The 19,032-nt window shown below is 39.6% G+C and overlaps 1 protein-coding gene across 3 annotated transcripts in view; it reads right to left on the minus strand.

The window, feature by feature from the left end:
• Positions 1 to 10,284, minus strand: part of LOC126298940 (uncharacterized) — a 256,120-nt gene extending 245,836 nt beyond the window's left edge. For all 3 annotated transcript variants that reach the window (XM_049990540.1, XM_049990538.1, XM_049990539.1), the window contains exon 1: positions 10,171 to 10,284. In XM_049990540.1, the coding sequence (XP_049846497.1) occupies positions 10,171 to 10,172 (2 nt within the window). In that variant the 5' untranslated portion in view covers positions 10,173 to 10,284. The remainder of the gene's footprint in view (positions 1 to 10,170) is intronic.
• Positions 10,285 to 19,032: the final 8,748 nt, after the last annotated feature.

Genomic DNA, 19,032 nt, shown 5'->3' on the forward strand with positions numbered 1-19,032 from the left:
CTGTGATTATGTACAGAACTATTAGTGAAACACTAGTGTTTTCCTGATATGCACAATAAATTGATAGAGGAACATACTTTGTGCAGTAACGATGCCCAGTTTTGTAAGTAGTACTTTACAGTGAGTCCAGCTGTTACAATTAGTTCTTATTCTTAAAGCCCTATTCTACCATTTGTTTCGTGCCTTTGATCCCCAAAACAAGAATCCCATTGCTAAGAATAGGAATAGGAATAGTGTGTCACCACAAGACAAACTGATGACAGTACCCTAAATGTGTAACATGCTAATGACATTGTTTTTGCTAGCATCTTTGTTTGTTCATTCCATGTTAACTGACAATGTTCATACCTAAGAACTTCATATTTGTTATGCTATCTATCCATTTTTCCTCATGCGACACCTGTTTTCCCTTCTTATGCTGAAATGTATACAGTTTTTCTTTATGTTCAATGTCAATTTATTACATACTACCCAATTGTACACATTCTTGTTAGTTTTATTTGCCTTCTCTATTATAAGTTCTCATGTTTTTTTCGGACACTATGACGTTGCTGTCAGCAGCAAAGAGAACTTTTTCTCCCTGTCTTATACTATCTGGAAACTCACTGATACATATAACAGAACTGCACTCAACATGCTACCCTGAGAAACACATTTATGTGTTTCTTGTGTGACAATTGTTTTACTAAAATTCACCATCAACAAGCACATGAACACACACTACATTCTGCACTCTACTCTCCAGGTAAGACAGGAAGCAATCATTTGCAATTCCTCTTCACCTAGTGCTTCTTGTTTGCTTAGTAGTATTTTATAGTGAACAGTGTCAAAAGCCATGGACAAGTCTAACAACATGAATGTAACACAGTCATCCTTGTCAAGAGCTTTACTTATCATATTTGTGAATGGCTGAAATTGTATTCCTTCTACTTCAGAAACCAAACTGTGCTTCTTTAAGGAGGTTGTAATTATACAGGTAACTCAGTCTACTGTTAATGGCTGACTAAATTGTTTTTAAGAACAATCCTATTAGTGAAATTGGCATGTAGTTTTCTATACTCTCTGCATTATCTTCCTTTAGTAATGGCACAAGTACTATGTACTTCAGGTACTGTGGAAAAATAACTGGAGGACTCATTAAGTTTGTTAATGGGATATGTATACTGTCCAATCACATCTTCAGAACTGATACCACAACATCATCTATGCCTGCTGACTTCTTACTTTTTTAGTCTCTGCATCATTTTGCTCACTTCATGCAGTTACATGGAAAATAAAGTAATTGCACTTCCAGTGTAATTCATTGTTGGTGCTACATGCATTTTAGGAGGATAGACTGAATACAAGATAAATAGTAATTTACAAAATTCACCAACTCCTACTGACTTCCTTTCACTATGTTTCCATATTTGATTTGAATGTTGTTTTATGTCAGCATTTTCCAGTTATGAGTTTATGACATCTTTTACTACTTGTCTTTTATTTTGTGCATTATACAGGGTGGTCACAAACAGTCTGGAAAGCTGGTAAGGGAGTTGCAGGGTAGGTTGTGCTGAGAAATAATTGTTAAGAAAAAACTTGATATGCTGCACAGTTCCTGAGTTAATTAGCACTGAAGTTAGCCAATCAGGCTGTTGTGGGTACAAAGTCAACAGGCCTGCCAAAGATGGTGTTGCCAAATGTGTTCATTTGGCTTAATTAAACCAAACAAGAGAGCGATAAAAAAATTGGACATAGGACAGTAGTAAAGATCAAACCTTAGCCAAAGACTGAGTAGTCTTGTGTGCTATCATCTATGCTACAAGAACAACTGACACTGTCTGGCAGTCTACTTGAATTTGTGCCCAAAATGGCCCGATTGGATAACTTCAATGTCAATTAACTATAAAATAGTGTGATGTATCAAATTTTTTCCTCAAAAATTATTTCTCAGCACAGCTTAATCTGTAACACTCTTACAAGCTTTTCAGACTGGTTCTGACAAATCCATATATTATTTTGTCACTGAATGATCTTTTGAAGCAAACAGTACTCTCCCATGTATTTTTTTGTACATGTGATACTAATTTAGGAAATATAGACCAATGCAGTGTTTTTGTAAAGGACTGAGGTATTTAAGTGCCTGAGAGGACAGTTGCCCATAAAAATTTAAGCCACTTTAAGTGGCATCTTAACCTGAAATTAACAGAATTACAAAAGTTCTCAAAAACAGCTAATAAGGTGGTCAAATCTTTTATAGAATTCTGAAAATATGTTCGAACGCAGTTGCCCATAAAAATTTAAGCCACTTTAAGTGGCATCTTAACCTGAAATTAACAGAATTACAAAAGTTCTCAAAAACAGCTAATAAGGTGGTCAAATCTTTTATAGAATTCTGAAAATATGTTCGAACTGAAGACATATCATTAGTGATACTGTTATAGGAAATAATCCCTTGCACGGGGGATTTTTCACATAGATTAGAGATGCCATTTCTAAATTTTTTACAGAGGTTATGTGAGATACTTAAATGATCATTGTATAGTTTCATTATTGCAATCTTTTTGAAAAACACAGGAGAAAGTAGTTTACTCTATTCAGTGCAGCATCATACTCAAGTAGAAATAATATACTTCGTATACCATAGTTCAGGTCCCTGAAAGGGTGCCCACTTAAAAATGCAGTTATGAATTTACGTACCAAATATTAAAAATCTAAAATAACAAAATTTTAGTAGCTGCTATTTGCTGTGATCTTCCGAATGCTTTTTGATGTACAGTTCATGAAACTTTTGGACAAGCTTTAGTTATGTACAATTAATGGTCTTGCAAACAATCAGATTGAATCACACGCAATGAAAAAATTGTACAAGATATTGCTGAATTATTCAAAGCAAGTTACAAGGGGCAACAATTTGAGTGACAATGGAGAAATCACAGAGTTGCATGAGATTCAATTTCAAGTCCACTACTACTCTGCATCAACATACCCCGGTGCATAGTAATACTAGTGATCTCCTTTCCTGTCCAATCACTTATTGGGCAAGAAAGAAGGACTATCTACGAGCGTGTTTTTTTAAAGGAAGGGCCACACACTTTCGGCAAGCCACAGGTGCCACTACATAGTCATTTGGCCTATTTACGTTTGTTTGTGAGTATTTGAAATGCCTCCTCCAATTGAGAATCCTGCTGACTGAAATACACACCGTGATTCATTTTCTTAGTGCTAAAGGTGTGACAGTGGCAGAAATTCCTTGTCAGATCAGTTATGCGTAGGGAGACAACATTATGAGTGATGGGATAGTATGGAAATTGATGAGAGCTCATAAAGATGGCCATATGAATGTGCATGATGAGGAATAATGTGAGTGACCTTCACTTATTGCTGATGATTTGGTGCAGCAAGTTTCTGAAAAAGTGAGAGAAAACAGACTGACACATGTTTCTGCATTGGAAGAAGCATCTGGGTGATCACTGCTATGACAAAGACAATGTCAAAATGACCATGTTCCAATAGTTGTCTAATCAGGCAGCAGATTTCTATGAAGACAGTATTCAAAAGCTGGTGCCTTAATACTGGTGGTCATTATGTAGAAAAGTAGCTAAAAGTAGAGGTTTTCATATAAAAATATGATTGCTAAGAAAAATCTACTTGTTTCATTTTTATTTCAAAACAGTAATTAAAAATATGCCTCCATATTTGCCCTAATTTCTCCCAGCTTGTCCTTATGCAAAATGTGTTCTGCAGTCAGACACAAATGCTGGTATATCTTATGTGTGTTCCATTTAACAGACATAAAGGAGAATTATTTTTCAATAACTTTTTTTAATGACGAGTGTTCTTGTGTATCCAAATACATAGACAGCAATAGAAGAGACTGTAATGTTTCTGAAATAGACACTCATAATTTTGGAAATGCCCAGTATAATCTGTTATGTACAGTAACTAGAATATCACCAACAATTATTGTAATTTGAATACACAAAGGCTCCAGATTTTTTTATTATCATGATAATGAAAAATGGAACGGCAACAAACTTGTTATTGATCTTCTACAAAAATCTTTGTCAATTTGCTCAATAACATAAAACATATAAAAAGTAAAATAGTGAATTTTAAACATAATTGTTAATCATTTTCTCTGGACAACTCCAAGCAATGTATTGATTCAGCCACAGCAACCCCCTCACAAGCCACAATGTTACATTATGTATATACACTGATGTCCAGAATTAAAGCAACAAACTGAAATTTGCAATGTTGCATTTATTTTGCCACAAAACAGTATAATCAGGTGATAGTAAAGTAGAAACAATATAAATAATACAGAAAGTAAACAACTGCAACATGCATAACAGTAGACAAAAATGTTGTTCGTATTTTTTTTTTTTTTTTTTTTTTTTTTTGCAACTTAAAACATTTACACACACATAACGATAACTGGTTAATAAGATCAGTATGGTGTGTGACCACTTCTGGCAGCAATACAGGCCCAACAAACGATGGGGCATGCTGTAAATATCATCAATCTCATTTTGAGGCAATAATACCCATTCTTCCTGCAACACTGCTCACAAGTCTTGGAGAGTGGTTGGTGAATGCTGATGTGATTCAACCTGTGCATTATTGTCCAGCAATACAAAGTCTGGGCCCACAGCACTTTGCAACACCCGCACATGAGGCCTGAAGATCTCTTCGTGATACCTGACAGCAGTTAAACCTTGCTGATTTAACCATACAATTTCTTGGAGAGGTGTTGGAGTTGTCAACATAATCCCTGCCCACACCTTAGGGATCATCCTCAATATCAGTTGCTTTCCACAATGGTTGGTTCATGGAATTGTATTACACATTCCCTCAAGATCAAGAATCACTCTCCAGACCAAATTGGGCCTAATCTGTGGAAGTAACATTACTTTATTTTATTTTATTTATTTATTTAACCTGGCAAGATTAGGGCCATCAGGCCCTCTCTTACATCTAACCAGGCATTCTACTTATTTTACAGTCATATGTTTTAGTAGGCATGTTAAACTACATCTAATACAAAAAGTGAGATAAACAATTAGAAAGGTACACCTCGAAAAATACATTATTGAAGAGAAAGATTTTAGATAGGAGTGCTGGCAGCAGGGAGTATGAGGGAGACTCATGGTGAAGGGAGGAGAAGAATAGAGAGACATGATGAAACATAATTAAGGAAAATATAAAGGAAAAGGAGACTGTGTGGCTAATAGAGATAGACGAAGAGGAAGGCATCTCAGGAGCAAGATAAGAGACGCTAGCTTTGCTATTTGACAGATGAGAGGATTGGCCTTGCACATTAATTTTGTGGAGAATTTTTTGTGGATGATAGTAGGAAATGATTCAACTTCTTCTTAAAAGCAACAGGAGATTGAATTTTCCTCAAGGTAAGGGGCAGTTTGTTCCAGAGGCGGACAGCGGCAACTGAGAAGGAGTTTGCAAAAGTTTTTGTTTTGTGAGTGGGCACAGTTAGGATACCAGATAAGAGTGACCTCGTGTTTTGATTATGATGGCATGACAGGTTTTTAATCTCTGAAGCTAGGTACTGGGGTGCTTGCGCGATGAGGAGTCGGTGAAGTAGACATAGAGTGTGGTAGTCACACAGTCTGTCCGGCCGCAGCCACCCTAGCTCGGAGTATGAAGCACTAACATGATCATATCGGCGAATGTTGCAGGTGTAACGCACACAGACATTCATGGTTAGCTCTAGCCGTCTTTTGTTTTCACTACTCATGCCTTGTTGAATAACATCACAATAGTGGAGGTTCGGTAGAACGAGTGCTTGCACGAGCTGGCGTTTCAAGTCCTGTGGGAATATGTTCCGAAACTTTTTGAGAGCATAGAGACAAGCAGACATCTTTCGGCACACTGCGATTGTATTCTCCGCCCAGTTGAGGTGCTCGTCCAGCTCACTTTTTTTTTGACCATTAAGGTGGTACATTGACGACTCCTCTCTAGATGTTCCCTTCAGTGAGAATGCGTCAGAGGTACAAATACAGCAGGTCTCTGACAATAAATGCCACTCTGCCAAAGCCTTCTGTACGCAGTTTGACTCAGTACAACACGTCCTGTAACTGCTGCAGGGTGAGATGCCAGTTGCTGTGCAGTATTGAGGCGGTACCATTGTGCCCTTGCAGCCAACGGTTCTCTCTTTCTGATGTTACATGTGGTAGGCCCTGCCCTGGTCTTCAGGATAAAGTTTCAATCTCTGTAAACTGTCACCACATCTGAAAAACAACAAAGATTCACATTAAGTCATCGGGCCACATCAGTTTGCAACTGTCCTGCTTCCACTCTTCCTATGGCCCTCCACTGCAGGCATCCTGTTGGGTGTCTTCTCTGTGCCATACTGCATCATCTGTGACTGTGTGCACAGTGATTGTGTATGTGGGACTACCCACCAAACACTATCCTGTTTGATAGGTGTCCTGACATCATTGTTGGCACAGTTGTCTGTTTACCCGATTCATCTTCTGTGCAGGACACAATCATACGAACATCTGTTGACAGTTTGTACAATTATTTTGTATGATTATATTGTGAATTAGACTAAGGATGGGGAAACTGTGGCTTGTTGCTTTAGTTTTGGACACCAGTATCACATATTGCCTTAAACTGACTCTTTACACATTATGGATCATATGTGTAACCCATATGTATTCAACCAGCATTTTATAACAATGGGTGAAAGAGCTGTAGATGAAGTACCTGACGTAGAAATAGGTCATCAGTTTATTTGAAACCAAGAAACTAGTACAGCCTACAAAACTGTAAGAGGGTGCATCCAAATAACATTGTAACAGTAGTAGAAATTTTACATTACAAACAGTCTGTGAGCTCTGATTTTTTGCATGTCTATACTGTTTTAGAAAGCATAATTGATTAAACTGCTGAACTATTAACTGCAGTAATTAATAAAAGCCTGTCTCCTGGTACATTCTCAGATTTCCTAAAATTAGCACACACAGTATAAATTACGTCTCAAGCTACAGGCCATCTCCATAATCCCAGTGCTGGCTAAGGGGATGGAATCTATAACACTAGGTGAATTTTTAGGTACCTTTTAAGGCAATAACATATTTCATGAAGCATAGAATGGTTTTTGAATGGCCATGTCCATGACAACAGCTGCTCTGGACAAAATTACAAAGATGGGTCAGTCTCTCGAAGAAAAGGCTTTTGACTGCCTCCTATGTAAGGCCAGGGTTTATCATCTTGTACAGTTTCCCACCTCTAACTAGGTCTGTTTGCAATATAAGCCTCTCCACCGTCCTCTGTCTCTACTCTGATGCACTCTTCTTTCTTTTGCACACAGTCCTTAACTCCTTTCAGCCACATATCTCTTGATTTTCTTCCCTTCCCCTTCATTTCATCTATTTTTCTTGGTATGCCTATCCTCTTCTCCATTTTTTAACATGTCTCGGTTACTCTCTCCTATTTTGTCGCGGTTTCTCCTTCACTAATTCCCTGATCCTCTCATTTCTTAACCTTTTTATCTATGTCACTCCTATACTGTTTCTCAAGACTCCTCTCTCTTCCTTCCTTTAACTACCCATGTCTCAGAGGCACTGGTCAGAATACGAACATAGTATGAATGATACACAACTCTTCCACTGTTTTGAAGGACATCCTTGCTCTGTATTAGACTTCTAACACTCTTCAAGAATGTGTCTGCTTGTGTACCCCATTCGCTTATTTCTGTTTCTTCCATTCTCTTGTATTAAGCTTTCCACATACTTTAAACTCATCATCCTCCTCAGTCATTTCTGAGCCATGGTTAATCCAGTTGTGACTATCCTCCTTCCTGTTTGTGATTATCATTTCACACTTAATCATGCTAAACTTCACCCCATATCTTTGTGCTATTTGTTGCCATACATCCAACTGCTCCTGCACTTCATACTGTACGCATTCAGGAGGACGGTTGTCAAACCCACGTCCAGCCATCCAGAGAGAGATTTTCCATGATTTCCCTAAATCGCTTCAGGTAAACGCTGGGATGGTTCCTTCGAAAGGGCATGGCTAATTTCCTTGCCTATCCTTAACACAATCCGAGCCTTTGCTCCATCTCTAATAGCCTCTATGTCCACAGTATGTTAAATCCACTCTTCCTTTCTGCCTTACTCCTGCACTTCCTACTACATGGTTCCCCATGCCTCAAATTGTCTGCAGACACCATAGCTTTTGATTTTGTCCTTCAATTACTTGTGCCACCCTGGTTATTAACTTGTCCATCAGCACAATCAATAGTAATGGTGAAAGTGCATCACACTGCCTCAAGCCATTCTTCCGTTTCAGTCAATACAATCTCTCCTACCACTTTCAAACTGCTCAGTACTGTCACATTGTACATTTATCTTATCTTCCATATCATTTGCTTTTCTACTCTGTTCTCCATGGACTTTCATACCTTGTTTCTATATATACTACCATACGCTCCTCCAATATCGAGGAAGGCCATCAATGGATCTATTCCATATTCATAGTGGTGTTCCTGTAGCTATCTTACAGCAAAAATTAGATCTACAGAACATAAGGGCCTTATCTCTAAATTAATATGCTACAGCACTGGGGGTTCTGCACTGACAAACCTTATCTAACAGACGTCAAGTTTTATGAGTCAAAGGAGCAGTCTCATGAAAGAGAAGTTACAAAATGTGCCACACGGATCTATACTGTGATCAACACAATCTCAATAAAAGTATTTATTACTGTTTTATGTTAACAATCATTCTACTGTTTGCAGATGATACAACATTCTTTGATAAAATGGGGAGTCACATACATGGTGTTCAACAAGCAGATGTGGTCAGTTAGTGGTTTATAGCATGTAAGCTTTAAATTAATTAAGATAGCAGAGGATGACATGTTGCTTCACTGACACTGGAGCACTGGGTGCTGTTAACACTGATGAACTTCCAAGTTTCTACATTAACAACAATTAAACTGGAAAGAGCACACTGTAAATGTGTGTCAAGCTTTCATGAGTCCTATCACCTGTGAGAAAACTAAAAACTTAACACAGTGGTACTTACTAACAGTCTGCTATGCCTTATTTTACAGTAACATCAGTTATGGATTACTGATACGGGGCCACATTGACATGAAGCTGAATCCCAACAGATACATCTACATCTACACGGTTACTCTGCAACTCACATTTAAGTGCCTGGCAGAGGGTTCATCGAACCATTTTCATACTACTCCTTTACCATTCCACTCTCGAATGGCACGTGGGAAAAAGGAACACCTAAATCTTTCCATTCGAGCTCTGATTTCTCTTATTTTATTATGATGATCATTTCTCCCTATGTACTGGATGAGACATCCAATTCACCATCACAACACCCAAAATCAGGGCAGTCTATAGAAGCCAAGGTGTTGACTGACGACAAGAAGACAGCTTTTCAGTGGTGGCTATGAAAACGGTTGGTGAGTTGGCAATCAGTGTTCAGTCCCTACCAATGAAGCTGTTAATAAATGTTTCTAAATTAGGGCAATCTTTGATCATTTCATTGCCCACTCTTAAGGAATTTCACTATTAACATCTTCTGGTCAGTTTCTATAATTTATAAGTAATGGTTTTAGTCAATCAGGTTTCTCCAAAACTGAAGTTCATGGGTCTATTGTAATTAATGTTGAACACAGTAAAAAATGAGACAGGAAAAATAAATCAAGAAAACGAATTTGCGATTTTCGTTACTAAAAACTGACGAATTTCCATCCAAAATGAAGAAAGAGGGCCAATATAATACAATACCGGTAACAAAGATATGATTGAATACACATTATGTAAGAAAACACTACTTACTATGGTAAATCATTAACATGCAGGGACAACACAATAATAAATCAAAGTACAGCACTTCTAGCACGGTATCATTACACTCCCAAAATTATCGTGGAAGTAATTTCCTTTGAGCACAGAAACCGACAATTTATCGTTAATTTAGTTATCTGTAACATGCTGTGAACATTCTGGCCTGTCAGACTTGAGGTCCATACGATGTACCCTAAAAAGAGCAAGTAAAATAGACAGAGGCGCGAGTTAGTTCCGAAACAGGTAACCTTCTCTTCCACACTTCGATGGATCCTACCGCAGGGAAGACTGCCACTTGTCTTATTGCAAAGCCAACAATGCGAAGTTAGGAAAAAAAAACAACTCACATGGCTGCTGCCCTTCTAGGGTTCGGCTGCGCTGACAGTTCACGAGATGCCAGTCGTTTCGGCGTTGTACGGTATCTCTTTCGCTATCCTCCGCAGAATTACTCGCTTCCAATAACCTGGGTCACCCACAGGTCACCTGATCGCTTGCTTGCCTCGCAACACCAATGATCATTGCTACCAACTTCAGTTAGCTAATTTTTGTTCTGGAACGGTACAGTATGAACGGCTAGGGCAACATAACGTAGGCGTACTGAATCAACAATAAGCGCGCGCCTGATTTTTACAGCTGTATTCGGATAGCTATACAGTTCATAAAATACACTGTATCATCGGCGCTTAGCAGACAGATGGACTTCAGTTAGCTAATTTTTGTTCTGGAACGGTACAGTACAAATGGCTAGCGCAACATAACGTATTGCCAACCGCAGGCGTACTGAACCAATAATAAGCGCGCATCTGATCTTCACAGTTGTATTCGGATAGCTATACAGTTAATGAAATACACTGAATCATCAGCACTCAGCAGACAGATGGACCGATTCTATAAAGCATTTAACCTTATGATTAGACAGAAAATGAACACAGATAAAGCTTAATCTGCCTTTTCTAAACATTAATCAGATAATTTAGAACATCTTTGCTACATTTACAATCAATTTTATAACACAGAACGAGATGTTATGTCATGATCGCATATATAGATCTGACCTCAAATCGATAGAATTGCGAAACGTGACCAGGGTATAGGTATATATTGACCGAATATTGAGGGAGTACTTTGCTATCTTCTGGTTCGCACCGAACAATTTGTATATCGGACCAAGTATGCTGCTACAGGAGGAATTCCGGAAAATTTGGACATCGAAACGAAGGGAATAAGGGAGGCAGTCAATTTTTTCCCATTGAGGCTGCATTATACTCTATGTCTATTGAGGTACCAATGATTCGCCGGACGCGGTGGTCTCGCGGTTCTAGGCGCGCAGTCCGGAACCGTACGACTGCTACGGTCGCAGGTTCGAATCCTGCCTCGGGCATGGATGTGTGTGATGTACTTAGGTTAGTTAGGTTTAAGTAGTTCTAAGTTGTAGGGGACTGATGACCACAGCAGTTGAGTCCCATAGTGCTCAGAGCCATTTGAACCATTTGAACCAATGATTCCGGATGCATCAGTCACGTGACATAGCCTGCGTTCTACTCGTATACAGTTACATGTTCCGTATGTGTTTTAAAGCACTGTCTACTTGCGATCGTTAACGGTAAACCTGTCGGTCATCAGAGGACTTCCATTTCATCTGTGAAGAAACTTGACACACTCCTCTAAAGGAGGTTTGATTTATGCGATCGCCCCTGTCGCTCTTGGCTGTAAAAATCGAGAATCCATGGTCATAACTAACTTAGCAGAAAGAGCTTGTGATGCGGTGCAATCCTTCTGTGCACATTTGCCCGACTGATGCGCTGTTTACAGAGATAGTGACGGGATGACTTGTAATTTTCACATATCGGACGCTGCTGCTATGCGTTTTTCTGTTTCCTTGTAGGATGTATCCCCCTCTATTAACTATCATTTTATGTAGGCCATATGCAGGCATAGTATATTTTTTGAACCATGATTGGATGTGAACGGTGGACGATATACGTCTCCGCAAAGCTATATTACCCTCGTATCATGTAAAGCAACTGTTTAACCATTCGACAAGATAGTTCAGCGTAGAGAAACTGTGGAGAAGGGTGGATGTCTGATAGGACGGAAAGGTATTCCATCTAACATTGTAGCCTGTTTTTAAGCGCAGAACGTTGTAGTCTTAGGAGTGTGAGTGTGTTTATGTTCTCTATCTTACCAATACCTTCCAGGTGCAGATCATAGACTCTAGAACAATAATTTAGAGTTGATAGCTTCTTTGATTTAGCTAAAAATGTATCCAACTCAATTCGTCTCGAACTCCAGCGCATATAAAAAAAAGTCTTTTCTTGTTCTTCTTAACTGTAAGCTATTACATTACGGCACTTTGAAATCTGTTACTATACACCGATAAGGAGTGCTAAGCTCCTCGACATGGTCACATCTCGAGAAATCTCCTGCACTTCGATGGGTTGGAACTTGGAAAGCTATATTCATTCACGAGACGTGGAGTGTAGCGCTCTTCTTCTGTTCACTTGGAGATTAACTCTCTCTATCGGTGCTGCAGGGTGTGTTGGTCAATGACTGTACGAGGTTGGTCTTTTCCCCTAAGAGGGTGATAGTGCTCTGTGACTCCCATACGCTGAGAGATAGATCGTAAATTGAAGACTATGCTCGAGGTGATAGAAATATATAGAGCGCTGTCTCGTATACTTTGATCATGTATGTGTTCAAGAATTAAGAATGACTGGATGTATTGCATAGTAATCTATCTACATTCGAAATCATACTCGGAAAGTAATGTGAAAGGGGCGGTTTAGCTGTGGTCCTGAAAATGGGGGCCATGCTGTCAATTCAATAGTCGGTGTCGAAATTAGTGTAAAAGTGTTAAAATTGTTCACACTATCAACTATGATGCTTATTATTAGAGTATATCGGTGATGTCTTTTCCATCCCACCCGTCTACTGACATGATGTTGGCTACGAAATAATGATTGAGTGACAATGCTTTTTTGAGTTGAATGGATAGTTTTGGCGGCTGGGCTATACCTTCTGGAGTGGTTATCACCGGAACAGTGATCGCTTACATGTGTGCAAAATTACGAATGAGTCGAAACGGAATGTAGAGTTATCAGCTATTCTGTCAGTGTAAAATATGAGTGTAAATGTAGAGCTCGTGAATCACATTCGGACTCTAATTTGGAGACTCTACACAATGCAAGCAAACTCTTCCGGTTTTCTTAGGTTTTAGCTGTCTTTTATTTAAAATCATCCGATGTGTGGCATGTTATGGTATGAGCCCTAAGAACGTGATTTACACCGTGCAACGTCTAGTTTCCTGCGAAAGCCCGTGGATCAGAACTTCTTAACCCAGATAGTCCTGAATTATTTGTTTTTCAAAATTGATTTATATCTTATCTACGTTGATTCACAAGGTTGTACGGAAGAAAGTAAAAACAATTTTGAGTATTATTTTTATTTAGTATTTCCAAAAATGGGCGTCCTTCCAGAAGGACGTCAGGACAATAAGGGAACATGTTTTTATAGTATATGGCATTGCACAATTAACTTGTTTTGGTTTTTATACTTTCAAATAAACATAAATAAATTTGAATTATGGGCTAAAACAGCTAATAAATACAAAAAACAAAGAAAATAACCTATAAACATATTTTATGCACAAGTATGATAAGACAAAAAGCAACAAACATGAAGTGGTTCGTCACATTTTACGCACATAGTAGTAGTTTTTTTGTGGCAACTTCGACATTTCAGCTGCTTCTTCTTTTTTGTTGTCTCGTCCTTTGGTAATTCAGCAACCTAATGTTCTCTTCCATCAAATCTAGAATCCAGTTTTGCCCTCTTACTAGGACGTCCTCTGCTCGTAGTGACTCTTTTGTTACTTTCAAGAATTGCAGTGACAATTCGACGACGAAATGTCAGATAATCCATGGGTTCTCCGTTGTGCGTGTAAAGATCGCAGGCATTTTGCTCTGCAATGTCTATAAAATGTGCAATGATCGGGAACTACCACTTTTCCCTCTTACAGAGCATCTACATAGGGATACATTTTGGTCAGCTCGATCTATGCCTCCCATATGAGTATTGTAGGCGTGTAATAAGTTAGGTTGAGGCACGCTAATCCTTTTCTTTTGTTCCCTGGAAAATCTTGCTACAGAGCGTAGTGGTTGCACTCTGTCAAAGTTGGTGGCTACAGTAACAACATTGTTGTCATTCCAATGTACAATGGAAATCCTGGATGCTGAGTCAGAACAAACTTCATATGATCCTCTATTTTCTTTTATCATTTTATCTACAGATGATAGAGTACAATTCTTAGCTCTGTTTCCTCGTTGTTCCTGTTGCTTCCACGCCCCTCTCTTTTAGGTCATGTGGTAGTTCAACGCTGATAAAGAGGTTATCAAAGTATATTCGATATGGAAAATGTGGAAGTAACTGGTCAACATAAGCCATTACCACACCGTACCCCATACCTTTCGTTTCATAATCCTTACTACATGTGCCAGCATTAGGTATTTTCTCGTCTTTTTATTCTAACATGTCCAAAAGTTCCATCAGTGTACATCGTTTTTTGTGAATACAAAATGACAACATATTACCCTGACGCCCTTATGGAAAAGCCTTATTGAATTACAATTGACGAAAACTTTCAATCGTAATATGAATCCGTAAATAATATAAGTTAATTCTTGAAGATATTATATGACAATTTTCAGAATTATTGATGCAACATGAAAGAAAATATACATACCCATCGATGGCAAGGTCAGTCAGTTCGTCCATGGTAAAATAGGCCCTATTTTCAAGACACAGTTTCTCACTCACTATGAACGACAGCGTCAAACTGACTGTCGCAGCGCGCAACTGACTCTGCCTACTTCATATAGCAATGCGTCACAGTCCGTTGCAAAAATGCGTTATTCGCAAAAATAAATAATTTCAACAGTGAGTGACGCCGTCCTTCCAGAAGGACGTCAGGGTTATCTGGGAACCTGGCGCAGGCCCCGAAGTCGTGGCAGAAAAAAGAAATGTTTGGCAGTGCACAAAGCGTGTTAGAAAACACTGTTTCAAACAACTAAACAAGACCACGTGGGGCGTTTTTGCGATTTACAGTATAGTACGAGGGATACGATTATTCCCCTAGAGTAGAGGTGTTGAAACTTTAAACTGCCCTCTGTAGCGTATGAATACGTATGTATTTAATAGGTTTGTTCCACACAGGGAGGAGTAGCTGTAGCAGTTTGACAGGTAAATTCAGTGAGGAACCAAGTATGTCGTTAGGAATGCCTGGAGGGCTGCACGATGTGATATTCTGTTAAGCATTGCCAAATCTCTCTCTCTCTCTCTCTCTCTGTCTCTGTCTCTGTCTCTGTCTCTGTCTCTCTCTCTCTCTCTCTCTCTCTCTCTCTCTCTCTCCACACCGGACCCCCAACGCAGCTTTACGTCATTGCATGAGTAATGGCGTCTATGTCAGTTCTATATTGGATGAAGTTATTTGAGCTTCTATAGTTGTTAATTTTTGTCTGCTAGGGGGTAGAGAATAACGATGATAGGAAGTTGGGCTTATAGATTTGAATAGACGTAGATTTGTAGTACTTGTATGTAATTTGGGAACGCACCACAATGCACGCATTTCCGTCTAATGGTCAAAACACGGTCCTGTCGCAGTGACTCAGTTCGCTCTGTTACTATACAGGCTGCAGAAGGTGGTGGATGTGGCTTTGTCCGACTTCTGCTCAGTTTCGACTTAAAATGGCATGATCACGTGCGCAAAGCTGTAGAAATGGAAGCAGTTGCAAGATGTGTAGGGACTGACTAAGACCATGCTGGATTTTTAGTGTAGCAGATAGGTTCGAGAAAGGTGACTCGTTTCGAGATATGAGAGTGTGTGAAATATGATTTACTTTTGTCTGTGAGCATATGCAAGTATGTGTTTGAATGGACGTAATTTCTAATATATGGCGTAAGGCTCGAGATCTGAGAAGTTAGTGTACATTTTCCTTCTTATGACCTCAGTCAGCACATGATCTACTACTACTGTCCGTCACGGCCTATAACTCGGTGGATATATCGAGGAACCTCTGATATGATGTCGAGACAGAATGCGTTACAAATACTGAAGTATTATCTAGCTGGGTGCGGTGTGATGGAGTCGCAAATACCACTTGCATACCACGGTCCTTAGGGGAATCACTTTCGCTAGGCTGCCTGGTTTGTTATTAATAGACGCATTTCTACGATCACCGTCATGGTATTTGTCCAGAAAACAACAGCTCTTTCAGAGGTAATATTGTACCTCGATTCGTAATGCAGATATAGATTTTAACATGAATACTTGTGTGCACGTGTAGAACCATGACTGATTGTGAGAGTAACATGGAGTAGTTGTTGGGATGGGGATTTTTTCTTTTCTTTAACATCTGCTAGATTACGTCCCGGACACAGTGGTAGGACTGAAAAGAAGAACGTAAGACACATGCACACGAATCATTGATTATGAGTCAGTATTATTTGATGTGGTAGGCAAACACTTCACGAAATATATATTTTTTCTGGTGCTATACAGGTATAAAAGATAACTGCACTATTTCTTTAAAATGTGTATATATTGTATTGTAAAGTTAGTGTGGTTTACATTGTTTTAAATGTGTGTATATTGCATGGTAAACGTAATATGGTTTATGTTATGGCCTGAGTAGAGAGGATGACTGTGTGTCCTATCGTGAGGGAGGTATAGATTGAGCACATCAGTAATCACTAGGGTATGACAGAGAGTTTTTAGGTGGAAATTACAAGCGCTATAGATACTGAAACACAGTCGTCAAGAGGAGACATTACGTGTGCAATGATTGGCGTCAGACTGTAGCAATGGTGCTATTTAATTCTAGCTACATTGGTAAATACATTCCGGGCTTCAAATACTCTTGTCAGTCTGGTATGTATTTGATAAGGTGGAGACAATTTTGCGAGCTTCACTGCCAATGCAATTTAGCGATCTATGTAAAATAACCGCTGGAAGTCCGAGAAAGAATAGGTGGATCGTGCTTAGATACCTGCGGCATAAGTAATTTGGCGTGTAATTTCGGTAAGAGCCAATGAGAATGCTCGATTTATTGACATCGTTTGTGCTGTGATATAGGAGTCTCTACATAGCGGTGAGAACATTTGCATATGTTGAAATATGGAAGGGTAAGACGTTAAGGATCGCTGGGGCGACTGCATTCGGCGTTATTTTCGTAAACAGGTTTTGTTAGGGTAAGAATTTCCGTCCATACAAGCTGAGGCATCAAGGAAGCAAGCTTTAACTATTTCTGGGGGCACTATACAATTCCCGAGAGGTTGACTTGGCTCTTATTTTTTTACAAAGCGATGTGACGTAATAATGAGGTTGGGAAGGTTGTTAGATGAGTTTCTAATTATGCACGTCCCCTTAGTGGTGCTGTGGAAATCAGTGTATAATAGTTTATTACCACTAAGTGTAGCGTTTGTAGAAAGAAAGAAGAGGTTGGGGATGTATATATTGAGGGAACTGTCGGTGCAATTTAGCAATCTTTGCAAAATAACGACAGAAAGTCCAAGAAAGAAAATGCTCGATTGATTGTGGTGGGATATAGGAGCGGTGAAAACATTTTCGTATGTTGAGAGCAGGAAGGCTATTACGTTATGTCCGGGAGGAAGACTGGATTCGGCGATATTTTGGTAAACAGATTCTGTTTGGGCAGGAATTTTGGCGCATACAAGCTGAGACAATAAGAAAGCGAGCGTTAACTATTTCTGGGGGGCTATGGAATTTAGTAGAGTTAGACTTGGTTATTATTTTAGATAGCAATGTGAGTTGAGTATAAGATTGATAATGTTGCTAGATGCGTTTGCGATGGTATGTAGCTACACACGGTGAAGCGTGAGTCAAATGAGACATATGGTCCGTTAGAATCGCTAAGGAGAAACCAGGTTCTGCTATTGTGGAACGGAATTCTGCAGCGTCTTCGCCGGACTGCAGTTAGAGTGAGGGTATAGAGGAACTCCAAACGCACGCGGCTCTACTTGGAGTGTGCGCTCTGTGAATAAACGCCCGGTCATTAACGGCACTTACATACAACTTTGGCCTGCGTTCGGCTGCAGCTCGCGGTTGCGCTCCTGCCCGATCATGTAAGCAATGTGTGTGTAGGTGAATACGTATTTGGATAGGAATGTCTCAGGTGTTACGTATGAATGGAGGTGCCACCACCTCATGATTGCGGCAGCCGAGCAAGGGTTGTGCGCTGTTTGACATCTGAGAGATGCATCACTTATCCCTACCTCCTGTGTACTCTAATGGACAGGGGGCGGTTTACTATGCTAGCACGCGTTGATTGCATTATTTCGGGAGCGGGTCTGTAGGCCGTGATATGCGCTATTTGGACAGTTTACGAGTACTTAGCGTGTCTACACATCACTGTGTGGTATTATTTAGGAGCAGTTTGCAGGTCTGTACTGAAATTATTTCGGAAAATTAGGAAGACTGGATTGGTTGCGTGTCTGCAGACCGTGTATTGTGACCTCAAGCATAACATGGCGAGTGTTTTGCGTCAGTGTGATAAAATATATTCGATCAATAAAGAAAATGTTTCAAATTAAATACAGTGCACTACTTGTTTACTCCCCCCCCCCCTCACCACCTTGGTTTACATCACGAAACGGACTACAGCGTCTCTGCTGATGGTACTGAGTAGTAGACCTCGTGGAGAACACACTGTTTGCCACCATCATGGATAACTCTACTTGTGTCATCAGCTGGTGTCACGATGGCGTCCTCTGGCAGCGGCGAAATGTACTAATACAGTTGGGGTCTGGAGCTCATGGTGAACAAACTATGTGGCGCCATTTTAGATCATGGTACTTGTGTCACTGCAGCATCCTCTAGTGGCATCAATATGCACTAAGTCTGTTGGGTTATGGACTCAGTGGTGAGTATACTGGGTGGTGGTGCTGCCTCTAATTGTTTAAATAAAGGATATGCGCTATTTGGATAGTTTACGAGTACTTAGCGTGTCTACAAATCACTGTGCTGTATTATTTAGGAACAGTTTGTAGGTTGTACTGAAATTATTTCGGAATATTAGGAGTTGTTTGCGTGTCTGCAGACTGTGTATTGTGACACCAAGCACATTAGGGCGACTCTATTGTGTGAGTGTGATAATATACTCAATGGCTAAATAAAATGTTAAAAAATAAATAGAGTG

The sequence above is a fragment of the Schistocerca gregaria genome, chromosome X (genome assembly GCF_023897955.1).
Source record: "Schistocerca gregaria isolate iqSchGreg1 chromosome X, iqSchGreg1.2, whole genome shotgun sequence".
Taxonomy (NCBI): domain Eukaryota; kingdom Metazoa; phylum Arthropoda; class Insecta; order Orthoptera; family Acrididae; genus Schistocerca; species Schistocerca gregaria.